The 12,822-nt window shown below is 41.9% G+C and overlaps 1 protein-coding gene across 14 annotated transcripts in view; it reads left to right on the forward strand.

The window, feature by feature from the left end:
• TRRAP (transformation/transcription domain associated protein) overlaps positions 1-12,822 on the forward strand; it is a 135,431-nt gene that overhangs the window by 13,950 nt on the left and 108,659 nt on the right. For all 14 annotated transcript variants that reach the window (XM_063668114.1, XM_063668119.1, XM_054497101.2 and 11 more), the window contains exons 6-12: positions 1,113-1,196; positions 3,037-3,093; positions 5,031-5,156; positions 6,722-6,799; positions 6,979-7,067; positions 7,924-8,020; positions 10,753-10,891. In XM_063668114.1, the coding sequence (XP_063524184.1) occupies positions 1,113-1,196; positions 3,037-3,093; positions 5,031-5,156; positions 6,722-6,799; positions 6,979-7,067; positions 7,924-8,020; positions 10,753-10,891 (670 nt within the window). The remainder of the gene's footprint in view (positions 1-1,112; positions 1,197-3,036; positions 3,094-5,030; positions 5,157-6,721; positions 6,800-6,978; positions 7,068-7,923; positions 8,021-10,752; positions 10,892-12,822) is intronic.

Genomic DNA, 12,822 nt, shown 5'->3' on the forward strand with positions numbered 1-12,822 from the left:
CCCCATTTCCTCCACTCAGAAAGATTACTTAATTAAAAATCATTGTTTGAGTTATGAGGAATTGGCCAGACGTAGTAGGTACCTTTGAAATGGTTGCGGACGGTGAGCTGGGTGCTGGCCCACAGATGCCCAGTGAGTGGCTCACTTGCATTGTTCTTTCTGTGTGTATCTCCAGTGTGGCGCATCCCACCTAGTACATGCTCATAAAGAGTATCTCACATCCTTGGGGTGAATCCATCTGGTACCTCCAAAACTGTTTTCTTGCTTCTCTTAGTTTTTCTTTTTTTTTTGAGATGAAGTCTTGGCCCAGTCTGGAGTGCAGTGGTGTGATCTTGGCTCACTGCATCCTCCACCTCCCGGGTTCAAGGGATTCTCTTGCCTCAACCTCCCAAGTAGCTGGGATTACAGGCCCGTGCCACCATGCCTAGCTGATTTTTGTATTTTTAGTAGAGACGGGGTTTCCCCATGTTGGTCAGGCTTGTCTTGAACTCCTGACCTCGTGATCCACCCGCTTTGGCCTCCCAGAGTGCTCGGATTACAGGCGTGAGCCACCTCGCCCGGCCCTCTTAATCTTGATGCAGTTAGATTTCAGTCGTGTTTCTGGGCCCCCTGGAAAGATGAGCTTGGATTCAGTCTTGGCTGGAGCGCTTTGTTGCTGTGTCATGTCAGCCACATTGCTTAACCCCTGAGATTTCGCTCCCTCACAGGTCAAATGTAGATGGAACCCCGTCCTCACAGAGCATTTGTAAGGTGCTTAGCACAGGGTCCAGTCCTTGGCACTTGCTCAATAATTCTTTACTGGTCTTTTCACAATATTGTCCAACAATGGAAAGTGTCATTTGGGCCATGAAGTCCTTAGCTCCTGGTGCCACTTGCCAGGAAGGCCAGTGAAGCCCCTGTCCAGGTTACTCATGCAGAGCTGGCTGGTGCGATTCCCTTCTGGTGGCACACTGAAGCTTTCTGTCTGGGACAACTGTGTTCTGTGAACTGATGAATTTTCGGCAAATCCGATAGTTGGTTGATGGAAAGTGTGTGTGCAGAAACTGCTTAGAAAATTAGCCTTTAAAGCGAGTCGTCAGAAGTATAACTTTCTTTAAATGCTTTTTTTTTAGACAGAAAATGAAGAAAATGTTCTTATTTGTCTAAGGATAATTATTGAGCTACACAAACAGTTCAGGCCACCGATCACACAAGAAGTAAGTTGTTTAAAATCCTTATAGCATTTATGAAGTGTGTCAGCATGTTCCTTCTGTGAAATTTTTTGCTCAAAGTTGGCTGAACACATACTGTTTTCAAGTGTAGAAATACAGCCTAAGTTTGGGGCAATTCTTTATGAGTTTAACAGTGACTTAAAAAAATGTTTGTATCAATACTTTGCTAAATTGGTTCAGTAGTTGAAGCGTATTAAATGACCAAACTGACAGGTTATTTGGGCTGTTCTGGTATTTACGCGTATGATGTACAAGTCATTGTATGTTGTACAGAGATTAAGATGTGGGCTCTGAAGCCAGAGCCGGGTTTGAATCTCACCTCTGCAATTCAGTAGCTGTGTGACATTGGTTAAGTTTGTAACCTTTCGGAGATTTTTCTGTAAAATGACAATAATCATAGTATGTCCTTAAAATGTCATTTGAGGAATTAGACATAAAGTTTAAAGTTCTTAGCATAGTGATTGGCATCTATCTATACAGTAAGCAGCAAGTATACATTTACCATAATTATATCTTCTCTGATGATAACCTAAATAAGTGCCTGTTAAATTATTTATTAAAATTAAAAATTATTTATTGAATTAAATTACTGAGAAATTAAAAGCATAAAGATGAAATAGAGTCCTACCATCTCAAAAACAGGATTTTATGTCTTGGTGATTTTCTTTCCTTTTCTTTTTCTTTTCTTTTTTTTTTTTTTTTTTAGATGAGTCTTCCTCTGTCGCTCAGGCTGGAGTGCAGTGGTGCAATCTCGGCTCACTGCAACCTCCGCCTCCCGGATTCAAGCAATTCTCCTGTCTCAGCCTCCCCGAGTAGCTGGGACTACAGGCTTATGCCACCACACCCAGCTAATTTTTTTTTTTTTTTTTTTTTGTATTTTTAGTAGAGATGGGGTTTCACCATGTTGCCAGGCTGGTCTATAACTCCTGACCTCGTGTGATCCGCCCGCCTCAGCCTCCCAAAGTGCTGGGATTACAGGCATGAACTGCTGTGCCCGGCCTTTTCTTTCCTTTTTCTCACCTTAATGTTTTTGTATATTTTCTACATAATTGTGGTAATACTGTATGTAACATCTTATAGCTTGATCATGTTAAGTGTAAGCATTTTCACAGTCATAAAAATTCTGTATACGATTTTTTAAAAAATTTTTGTAGAGACAGAGTCTGTCTGTGTTGCCCAGGCTGGTCTCAAAACTCCTGGCCTCAAGTGATCCTCTAGTCTCGGCCTCCCAAAGTGTCAGGATTGTAGGCATGAGCCACTGTGTCCATCCACAATTATTTTTTAATGGGTACATAGTATTCTTTCTTATGGGTGTCCTTATTTTTGGATATTGAAGGTATTTCAAATTTCTTATTTTAATGGTTATTATGGAATACCTTTGTTTACGGTTGAAATTATTTCATAGACTAGCTTTGTAGGAGAATTACCAAGGCAAAGGCATTAAAGTTTTAATGCTCCTGTGTTAAACTGATTTCTAGGAAGGTTTCAGTAGTTTATGGCCCCACAGTATATGAGAGTCTTTCTCTCATTCCATCTTATCAGGCATTGTGTATTACTATTTTTTGAAAGGCAAAAACTGGCATTTATTTTAATTTTCAACTCTTTGCTCTTCCTAAATCAGAAACTTTTCTGTTTATCAGTCCTTTATATTTACTTATTTTTTTGTTTGTTCACATCCATTGCCTATTTGTATCTTGAGCCCACCATTTTTCTTACCTCTCTTATGAGTTCTTATGTAGTAAGACAATTACAACTTTTCTTATTTATTATAGGTATTCTCTGTTTATGAATATCTTCCTATAATGAAACTGTCTGCTTTTTTTAGATTCATCATTTTCTGGATTTTGTGAAACAGATTTACAAGGAGCTTCCAAAAGTAGTGGTATGTTTTTACTTTGGTTTTAATTAGTGACATTTGTTTATACTTCCTTATTCCAAAAAGACTTTAGAACAGTTGGGTTGGAGAAATAGTGTGTGGGGAAGGGTTACTATTTTAGAATGGGGAATGTTTAGTAATGGTTTAAAAGCTAGGTTGATAAGTCAGCCATTCAAAAAAATAGCTTTTTTAGTTTCTGTGTTTCACTTAAGTACTTTTTTTATACATAAAGGCAATATATTTTTATTGTAGAAATTTTGGAAAAAAAATAATTGTCATAATTCATTTACTTGTAAGCAACCATTGACATGGAGGTTTTGCTTTTGGTTTTTACTTTGTGCATTTTAAAGACGGTTGAGTTTACAGGCTTGAAGACTTTTTGGGGAGGTGGTGTATATTTTCAGTTTTTTTTTAAATTTTACTAACTTTTTTTCGATCTTATTAAGAACTCTATATAAGCAGTGCCAGAATATACAGGTTTGTGGAGTAGAGGAGGAAAATCTCCTCATCTCCTTCCTTTTAGAAGTAAACACTCTTGCCAGTTTGGAATAGCTTCTTCCAGACTGTTCTTCTGGGAATCATAATTCTTTTTTTTTTTTTTGGCTGGGGGTGCTGGGGGGACAGGGTCTCTGTCTGCCCAGGCTGGAGTATAGTGGCGCAATCTCTGCTCACTGCAGCCTCCACCTTCTGAGTTCAAGCAGTTCTCCTGCCTCAGCCTCCCAAGTAGCTGGGATTACAGGCGTGCGGCACCCCACCCAGCTAATTTTGTATTTTTAGTAGAGACGGGGTTTCACCATGTTGGTCAGGCTGGTCTTGAACTCCTGACCTCAGATGATCCACCCACCTCAGCCCCCCAGAGTGCTGGGATTACAGGCGTGAGCCACTGCACCCAGCCTAAAGATTTCTTTTTTAATCTTTAAAAAATTTTTAAATTGATATAGGATAAAATTGACTCTTTTTGGCATTTAAAGGATTTCAGTCTGGGGAGAATGTATAAAACTTAAAATTAGTGACTTTGAGGTGTCAAGTCCTGCCACCTGCCCTGCTGTCAAAGCCCGAGCGCTGCTTTTCATAGGCAGCTGCCTTGTTGAACGTGAACCCCCAAATCCACTGGGAGCAAAGGTTGGCAGTGAGGTCCTGGCTTTTTAAAATGTCCTGTGTTTTGGCCAGGTGCAGTGGCTCACCCCTGCAATCCCAGTACTTTGGGAGGCCTAGGTGGGTGGATCACCTGATGCTGAGAGTTTGAGACCAGTTTGGCCAACATGGTGAAATCCAGTCTCTACTAAAAATACAAAAATTAGCCAAGCATGGTGGTGCGTACCTGTAATCCCAGCTACTTGGGAGGCTAAGGCGGGAGAATCATTTGAACCCGGGAGGTGGAAAGTTGCTGTGAGCCAAGATCATACCACTGCATTCCAGCCTGGGCGACAGAGCGAGAGACTGTCTCAAGAAAAAAAAAATGTCCTGTGTTTTGCTTGTTCCCTCTTTGATCTCTATTTAGAGAGTGAAAAATTAATCAGTGGGGACTGCCAGCTCGTAGTTTCTTCCCAAGAGGAATGGAGTGCTTTCCTTCCTGCCTCACTGTGGTAGGAAGGTAATATGGTTTGTATTTAATCATTTATTAGCCAGGGAAAAAAAGAGTAGAAAATACTTTTAGGCAAGCTTTTGTCTTCTGTTGTTGAAGATGGAGAACATGGTCCCTGTCGTGTTATCTTTATGGTCCTATGGGAAAAGTAAATATCTAGTGTGTGTTGGTTTAGGCTTTAATGGGCATTGGAAAATGAATGGCTGAGCCCAAATACTGTGGAGTTGGTGCAGCATAAAAATGCAGAACACGCTGTTCTTTTCCACCAAAGAGTCAAGTGTTTTTTTGCTTTTTTTTTTTTTTGGAATGAATATTGGGTTTGACTTTAGGAAAAAATATTTTTATGACTTTTATGTAGAACCGCTACTTTGAGAACCCTCAAGTGATCCCCGAGAACACAGTGCCTCCCCCAGAAATGGTTGGTATGATAACAACGATTGCTGTGAAAGTCAACCCGGAGCGTGAAGACAGTGAGACTCGAACAGTAAGTGTTTTGCTAACTGAGTTATTTCTACCAGTGGCTCTTGTAGTTTCAGATACTGGCCTGTTAAACCATTTTTTTTCTTTTTTTTTTCTCTTAAATACGTGGAGGCATTTAAGACAAATGTGTGTGCCTGGCAAAGCATCACTGGTCCTTCTCTGCAGTCTGGGAGGGGTGAAAGTGACCTGTCGGGTGTCATTGATGCCAGGCTAGAAAGATAAGGTTGTTGTTGAAACCCAGGATCACTCTGCTGGGAAGAGCAGCAGACCAGGTGTGGGATGTCTGTTCTGTCCCTTAGCTTTGAGTCTTTTGACATTAATAAAGTCTCTTAAACTATAGATAAAAGTATATAGCTCAGTGACTGAGAGTGTGGGCTCTAGGATAGAGAGCTCCAGTACAATGTCCCGGCCCCACTGGGGTTTTCTGACTCCAGGAAAGTTAATGAACCTGCGTTCTGACCTTATTTTTCCTCTCGTTATCTGAAAAACCTGTCTCACGGACTTTGTGAAGGTAATGCTGGCATGGTCCGCAGGTAATGTATCGTATATTTGTGGTGTCTGCCACATAGGTAACATGTTTTGAGCACTTACTATGACAATTTTTGTGATTGAATTAATATTATCCATGTTTATTTTTCTGAAATGGTTGTGCAGAGTGTTTCAGTTGTGCTAGGATGAACAAGAAACTTTGAGTAAAGCTTTCCTCCTTTCGTTGTTCTTAATTAGAAATTTGTTTTCTGAGTATCATTCCTTTGTATTTTCTTTTTTCCTTGTCTGTTCGTATCCATTGCTCATCTGTATTTTGAGCCTGACATTTTCCTTGTTCCATGAGTCCTTATATATTAGGACTGTTGAACTTTTCTATATTGTAAGCATTTTCTGTTTATAAATATCTTTGAATAAAACTGCTGGGTAAATTGTACTTTGTGCTGTTCTTTTAAATAAGTATGATCATAGGTATTCATTTTAAAAATTTCTCAGGTGATTTGAATCTCCAAGTTTGGACATAGTTTCCTGAAGTTTTTACAAATGATTATGTAGAAAAATATGAAAACCTTTAGGCCGGGCACGGTGGCACACACCTGTAATCCCAGCACTTCGGGAGACCGAGGTGGGCAGATCACCTGAGGTCAGGAGTTTGAGACCAGCCTGGCCAACATGGCAAAACCACATCTCTACTAAAAAACACAAAAATTAGCTGGGCATGGTGGTTCATGCCTGTAATCCCAGCTACTCGGGAGGCTGAGGCAGGAGAATCACTTGAACCCAGGAGGGGGACGCTGTAGTGAGCCAAGATCGCACCACTGCATTCCAGCCTGGTTACAAGAGCAAGACTCCACCTCAAAAAAAAAAAAAAAAAAAGAAAACTTTCATATTGAATTGTATTAAATGATAGTGCTGCATACTTTGTTTTCAACGTAGTTTGGATCTTTCATCACAAATATTTACAGAGAGGTGTCACTGTTTTCCGTTCTCTCTCTTTCAGTGGGTGATGCTCAATGGGCACTGGTGGGGGCTATTTTAAATGCCACAATGGTAACCTGGGTCCTACCCATTTCTGTCTTCCAGCATTCCATCATTCCGAGGGGCTCACTTTCTCTGAAAGTATTGGCAGAATTGCCCATTATTGTGGTTTTAATGTATCAGGTATGTGTATTGCTCATTAGTCTCTTGGGTTTTGGGCTTCTTGTAACAAAACTGACATCTGGGGCAAAAAGATGTGTATAATACACACATGTTAAATAACGTGATGATTCTTCGGTATGCCAAATTTTGTTGCCATAGCAGAGTGTCGATGTATGAAAATCTGGTATGTTTGCTTTTAGCTCTACAAACTGAACATCCACAATGTTGTTGCTGAGTTTGTGCCCTTGATCATGAACACCATTGCCATTCAGGTGTCTGCACAAGCCAGGTGAGGCGTCACTGTAGCCGGCTGCCACAGTGCCTGGATTCCAAGTAAAAATACACTTGCTGTTGTCATTCTTAAGGCATGAAAATTATGAGTGATAAAATTTTGGTAAAATTATATGCACTGTTGACTTTCTGCACCTGTGTTTCAGGGATGACAGTTGTAGCTATTTTCGTTCTTAATTTGGAAAGATGAGATAATAGCTCATATTCTGGTGTGTTGTAAATTAAAAACGTCATCAGGCATTACCGTGCTCAATGACAGCTATGGCATGTCCAAGCCTTGCTCACCTTCAAGCCTTTATTCTTGCTGATTGTTCAGCTTGAGTGCTAGAATGTTCTTTACACCCTCAGTTCCCCATCAGCCTTCATCTCCAGATAGGCTGTGTTCATCCTTTGAAGCCTCTTGGTGAAGCCTTTTCTCAAACCTAAGGACGTTCCTCCTGAGACTGTCTTCATGCACCCTCCTGACTTGGAGCCTGTCTGGCTGTGTCATTTGAGGGCAGGATCTGAGGAGGAATCCTCTTTGGCCATCGCCACGGCCCTAGTTGGGGTCTTGCGCTGAGCAGATGTTACACGAATTCTTTCTGCGGATTGAGTAGACCGGCCTGGCACTGGCTTTGTGGGATTCACATTGTAACTGCTGTGGAATGGGCTGGAGAACTGGTTGGTGTGTTCCCTTAAAACTTTTATGTTATTTGGAATTGCACGAAAAGTGTAGACACCTTTGCTATTGTTGCTGTGTTGTTTGGGTCTGTGTGGAAATCAATCTTTTGGGTTTAGTAATGGTTACAGGCTTTTAATTAATACTAACATTACTCAAAATTGAGAGGTAATATTTTTGTTCTCTTCTTATTCAGGCAACATAAGCTTTACAACAAGGAGTTGTATGCTGACTTCATTGCTGCTCAGATTAAAACATTGTCATTTTTAGCTTACATCATCAGGATTTACCAGGTAAGGTCATTGACTTTTATGTCAGGTTTATTGAGATAGTTTACATACAATAAAATTCACCTTTTGTGGGTGTACAGTTCTAGGAATTGACAAATGTTGGTAATCATTACTAACACATCGAAATACCGTACATTTCCATCAACCTCCAGAATTCCATTGTTATATATTTGTTGTCAGTTTCTTCCCACCACCTCTATTCCTTGGCATACACGCCGATTTATTTGGTCCCCATAGTTTTATCCTTTCTAGAATGTCATCTAAGTGGAAATGTCCAGTGTCTAGTCTCTGCAGCCTTTTGAGTCTGGCTTCTTTCACTTAGCAATAATGTGGAGATAGGACCTTGTTTTACTGATTACTTTTTATTGCTGTGTAGTTGTCTTTGCTTGGCAGCCTTAACAAAAATCCCATAGGCTAGGTTGCTTACACGGCAGCAGTTGTCTCACAGTTCTGGAGGCTGGAAGTCTGAGATCAAGGTTCTGGTTTCTGGTGAGGGCTTTCTTCCTGCCTTGCAGACAGCTGCCTTCTGCTGTGTCCTCCCAATGGCGAACAGAGAGGGAGAGTTCTCTCCTCTTACACGGCCACATTCCTGCTGGATAATGGCTGCAGCCCCATGACCTCACTGAGCTTTCATCCCCTCATGAAGACTTTGTGTCCAGATACAGTCACATTTGCAGTTAGGGCTTTCACATGGGAATTTTAAGGGGATGCAGCTCAATCCACAGCAGTAGAATCCCGTTGTGTGGATGTATCATGGTGTGTGTTTATCCATTCACCAATTGATGAGTATTTAGATTATTTCTAATGTTTTTAAAAACAGCTTTATTATTTACTTACTATTTTTTGAGATAGAATCTCACTCTTGTTGCCCAGGCTAGAGTGCAGTGGCACAATCTCAACTCACTGTAGCCTCTGCCTCACTGGTTCAAGCTATTCTTGTGCCTCAGCCACTTGAGTAGCTAGGATTACTGGCGTGCACTACCATGACTGGCTAATTTTTGTATTTTTTGTAGAGGTGAGGTTTGGCCATGTTGCCCAGGCTGGTCTTGAACCCCTGGCCTCAAGTGATGTGCCCACCTCAGCCCCCCCACAGTGCTGGGATTACAGGCATGAGTCAGGCCTAAAAACAGCTTTATTGAGATATAGTTTATGTATCATAAAGTTCCCCCTCTTTAAGTGTACAATTAAGTGGTTTTTAGTTTAGCCACAGATTTGTACCATTACCACCATCCAATTTTAGAATAATGTCATCACCCCAAAACGAAACTCTGTCCCATCAGCAGCCTTCCTTGACTGCGTGCTCTTGGCAACCACGAATGTACTTTCTGTCTTTATGGATTTGCCTGTTTCATTTTTGGCCATTATTAATAAAGCAGCTATACACATTTACATGCAGATTTTTGTATGGACATATTTGGTTCATTGACTCTTGCTGCTGTTAGAAGTTGTGTGTTGTGGCAGCTAGGTGTGAGAGAGATTGGAATTTAAAAGGCGTTATCAGTAAAACTGATAAAGAAGTTTTGGGTGCTTTTTTGAGGAGCCTGTGTGGTGGAGCATTATCAGTAAAACCGATGAAGTTCTGGGTGCTTTTCTGAGGAGCCTGTATGGTGGATTTTTGTTTCATTTTTTCGTGCATAGTTGTGTTCTTATTTAAATCATAAGAACTTGAAGGAAAAAATACCTTATCTCCTTTTAGTGTTTTTGAAAGAATTCTTATATGATTGTTCTATGGTATGGAATAAATTCAGTACTAATATCTATCAATGGAATTGGGTTATAGTTTATGCTTTTTGTAAGGCTTTTATTTCAGAAAAATAAAAATTAAAGAGCTGAGTTGTTTAGAATAAAAACTACTTTTGAAAGCATTTGTAACCTTTTCCCCCTTAATTTTAATGTATATGACTAGATAATGATAGCTTACATGAAGAAAATGGAACATTTGGTGTAAAAAGTCTAAATTAGGTACCCCTTGACATTTTAGTCAGCTTGCGTTATCTTGGTGAGTGGCCTTCTGCTGACCCCGCAAAAGAAGATTGTGATTAGAGCCTGTTCTGAGTTGGCTCAAGTTGGCTCCACTGTTGTTCACAACTTACATTAATGGGATAACTAAGTAAACAAGTAATTACTTTTAAAAAATCTTACAAGCCTGGCATGGTGGCTCACGCCTCTAATCCCAGCAGTCTGGGAGGCCAAGGTGGGAGGATTGCTTGAGCCCAGGAGTTGGAGGCCAGCCCGGGCAACACAGCGAGATCCTCATCTCTAAAAAGAAAATTGAAAATTAGGCATGGTGGTATGCACCCTTAGTCCCAGCTACTGAGGTGGGAGGATGGCGTGAGCCCAGGAAGTCGAGGGTCACTTGAGTCAAGCTTAGTCTTACTGATTTTTTTTTTTTTTTTTTGGAGACAAGAGTCTCACTGTTTCAGGCTGGAGTGCAGTGGCTTCATCTTGCCTTACTGCAACCTTCTCCTCCCAGGTTCAAGCGATTCTTATGCCTCAGCCTCCCAAGTAGCTGGGATTACAGGTGTGTGTCACCACATCCAGCTAATTTTTGTATTTTTAGTAGAGATGGGGTTTTGCCACGTTGGCCAGGCTGGTCTCGAACTCCTGACCTCATGTGACCCACCCACCTCGGCCTCCCAAAGGTCTTACTGAATTTTTAAGAAGCTGATAACATTTGAATTTTTCTTAACACTCTCCTGTCCGTGTAACTGTGTCATCTCACTCTGTTCTTACAGGAGTTGGTGACTAAGTATTCTCAGCAGATGGTGAAAGGAATGCTGCAGTTACTTTCAAATTGTCCAGCAGAGACTGCACACCTCAGAAAGGAGCTTCTGATTGCTGCCAAACACATCCTCACCACAGAGCTGAGAAACCGTACGTCCGGCCTGTCTTGTCTTGAATGCTGATGCTAGTCCTGTGGCCATCTTTGGGGACTCAGCTGATATTGCATAGTTGTGCTGCGAGGTTTCCACGTATCCTTGCTTCCTTCATTGCTGTCTTGGGTTCATTCTTTCCCCTCTTTTCTCTCCCTCTTTGCCTCCCTGTGTTAGTCTGTTTTCACGCTGCTTATAAAGACATACCCGAGACTGGGCAATTTACAAAAAAAAGAGATTTTATGGACTTAAAATTCCATATGGCTGGGGAGGCCTCACAGTCATGGCAGAAGGCAAGGAGGAGCAAGTCACATCTTACGTGGATGGTGGCAGGCAAAGATAGAGCTTGTGCAGGGAAACTCCCCTTTTTAAAACCATCAGATCTCAGCCGGGCACGGTTCTCGTGCCTCAGCCTCCCAAGTAGCTGGAATTACAGGCACCCGCCCCCACGCCCGGTTAATTTTTTAATTTTTAGTAGAGAGGAGATTTCACCATGTTGCCCAGGCTGGTCTCGAACTCCTGACCTTAAGTGATGTGCCCACCTCAGCCTTCCAAAGTGGTGGGACTATGGGTGTGAGCCACTGCACCCGACCTCTTTCCAATACTCCTGCCATGAGTAAGAATTTTGGAGGTGTGTTGGGGACCTTTGTAGCACGAGGATTCTTGTAGATCTGCTAACAGATTAAAAATCCTTTTCAGCCCGGCGCGGTGGCTCACATCTGTAATCTCAGCACTTTGGGAGGCCGAGGCAGGCAGATCACGAGGTCAGGAGATCGAGACCATCCTGGCTAACACAGTAAAACCCCGTCTCTACTAAAAATACAAAAAATTAGCCAGGTGTGGTGGTGGGCGCCTGTAGTCCGAGCTACTCGGGAGGCTGAGGCAGGAGAATGGTGTGAACCCGCGAAGGCGGAGTTTGCAGTGAGCCGAGATTGTGCCACTGCACTCTAGCCTGGGCAACAGAGCAAGACTCTGTCTCAAAAAAAAAAAAAAAAAAATCATCCTTTTCATGCTTACCATGTCACCTCCTTCCCATTACTGTACAAGCTGGCCCCTTCTGAGGGCATAAAGCTTGGTTTTAATCAGTGTTCACAGCTGCTAGCCAGGATTGCTGGCTTCCCAAGCTGCTGCTCTCCAGGGGTTGATCACATTAGACTTTTGGGGTTCAGCTTTTAGTTTTCCCTTTTTTTAAACTCCATTTACTAGTTGGCTTGATTTTTTTTTAACAAGATATTATAGGACGCTTTATTTTGAAGCCTTTTAGTAGTTCGTGAGACTTAAATAGACGTTAGCATCACATCTCAAAGTTTTGGTGGAAAGAAACATTTAGAGAATCATGTTAAATGTTAACTGTGTGTTACAGTTAAAACGTCCACTTCAACCAACATTTTCTCTTCACCTTACTTTTTTGGCACCTGCAACGTTATCAGCTGGTAACTCATTTTCACTCATTCTGAAGAGCCAGTGGTTTGAGAAAACCTGCCATTGTAACAAGTTCAGCATTTTCCTAGAGATTCCGATTCTGGGTCATGGAGAGGATCTGGAAAGTAGTGGTCATGCAATTTCATCTCCTATCACTCCTCCCTCTGCTGGAGGTGCTCCCACCTCCCCAGCCAGTTCTCCACGTCATGGCTGAGCCCTTTGCACCCCTCTGTGCCTCCTTCGTCTTGGCCACTTCACTGCAGCCTGCCTGGCCCATTGCATCCTCTGACCTCAGAGGGGCCTGCTTGTCGCTGTTTCCATTTGGCTGCTCCTCCGTGTGCTGCCTGGCTGTGCAGTTACCTAGAGATGTGCATCTTGCACATTTCAGTGTCTGCATTTCTTTTATGCCTTTGACCCTCAATAGCTATGAGCTGGTGGTAAATGTACTTTATTTGACTTACTGCAGCTGGCTTTATGTCAGGCTTATTCCAGAACCTGAACATCCTTTGG

This window comes from Pongo pygmaeus, chromosome 6 (genome assembly GCF_028885625.2).
Source record: "Pongo pygmaeus isolate AG05252 chromosome 6, NHGRI_mPonPyg2-v2.0_pri, whole genome shotgun sequence".
NCBI classification, from domain to species: Eukaryota; Metazoa; Chordata; class Mammalia; order Primates; family Hominidae; genus Pongo; species Pongo pygmaeus.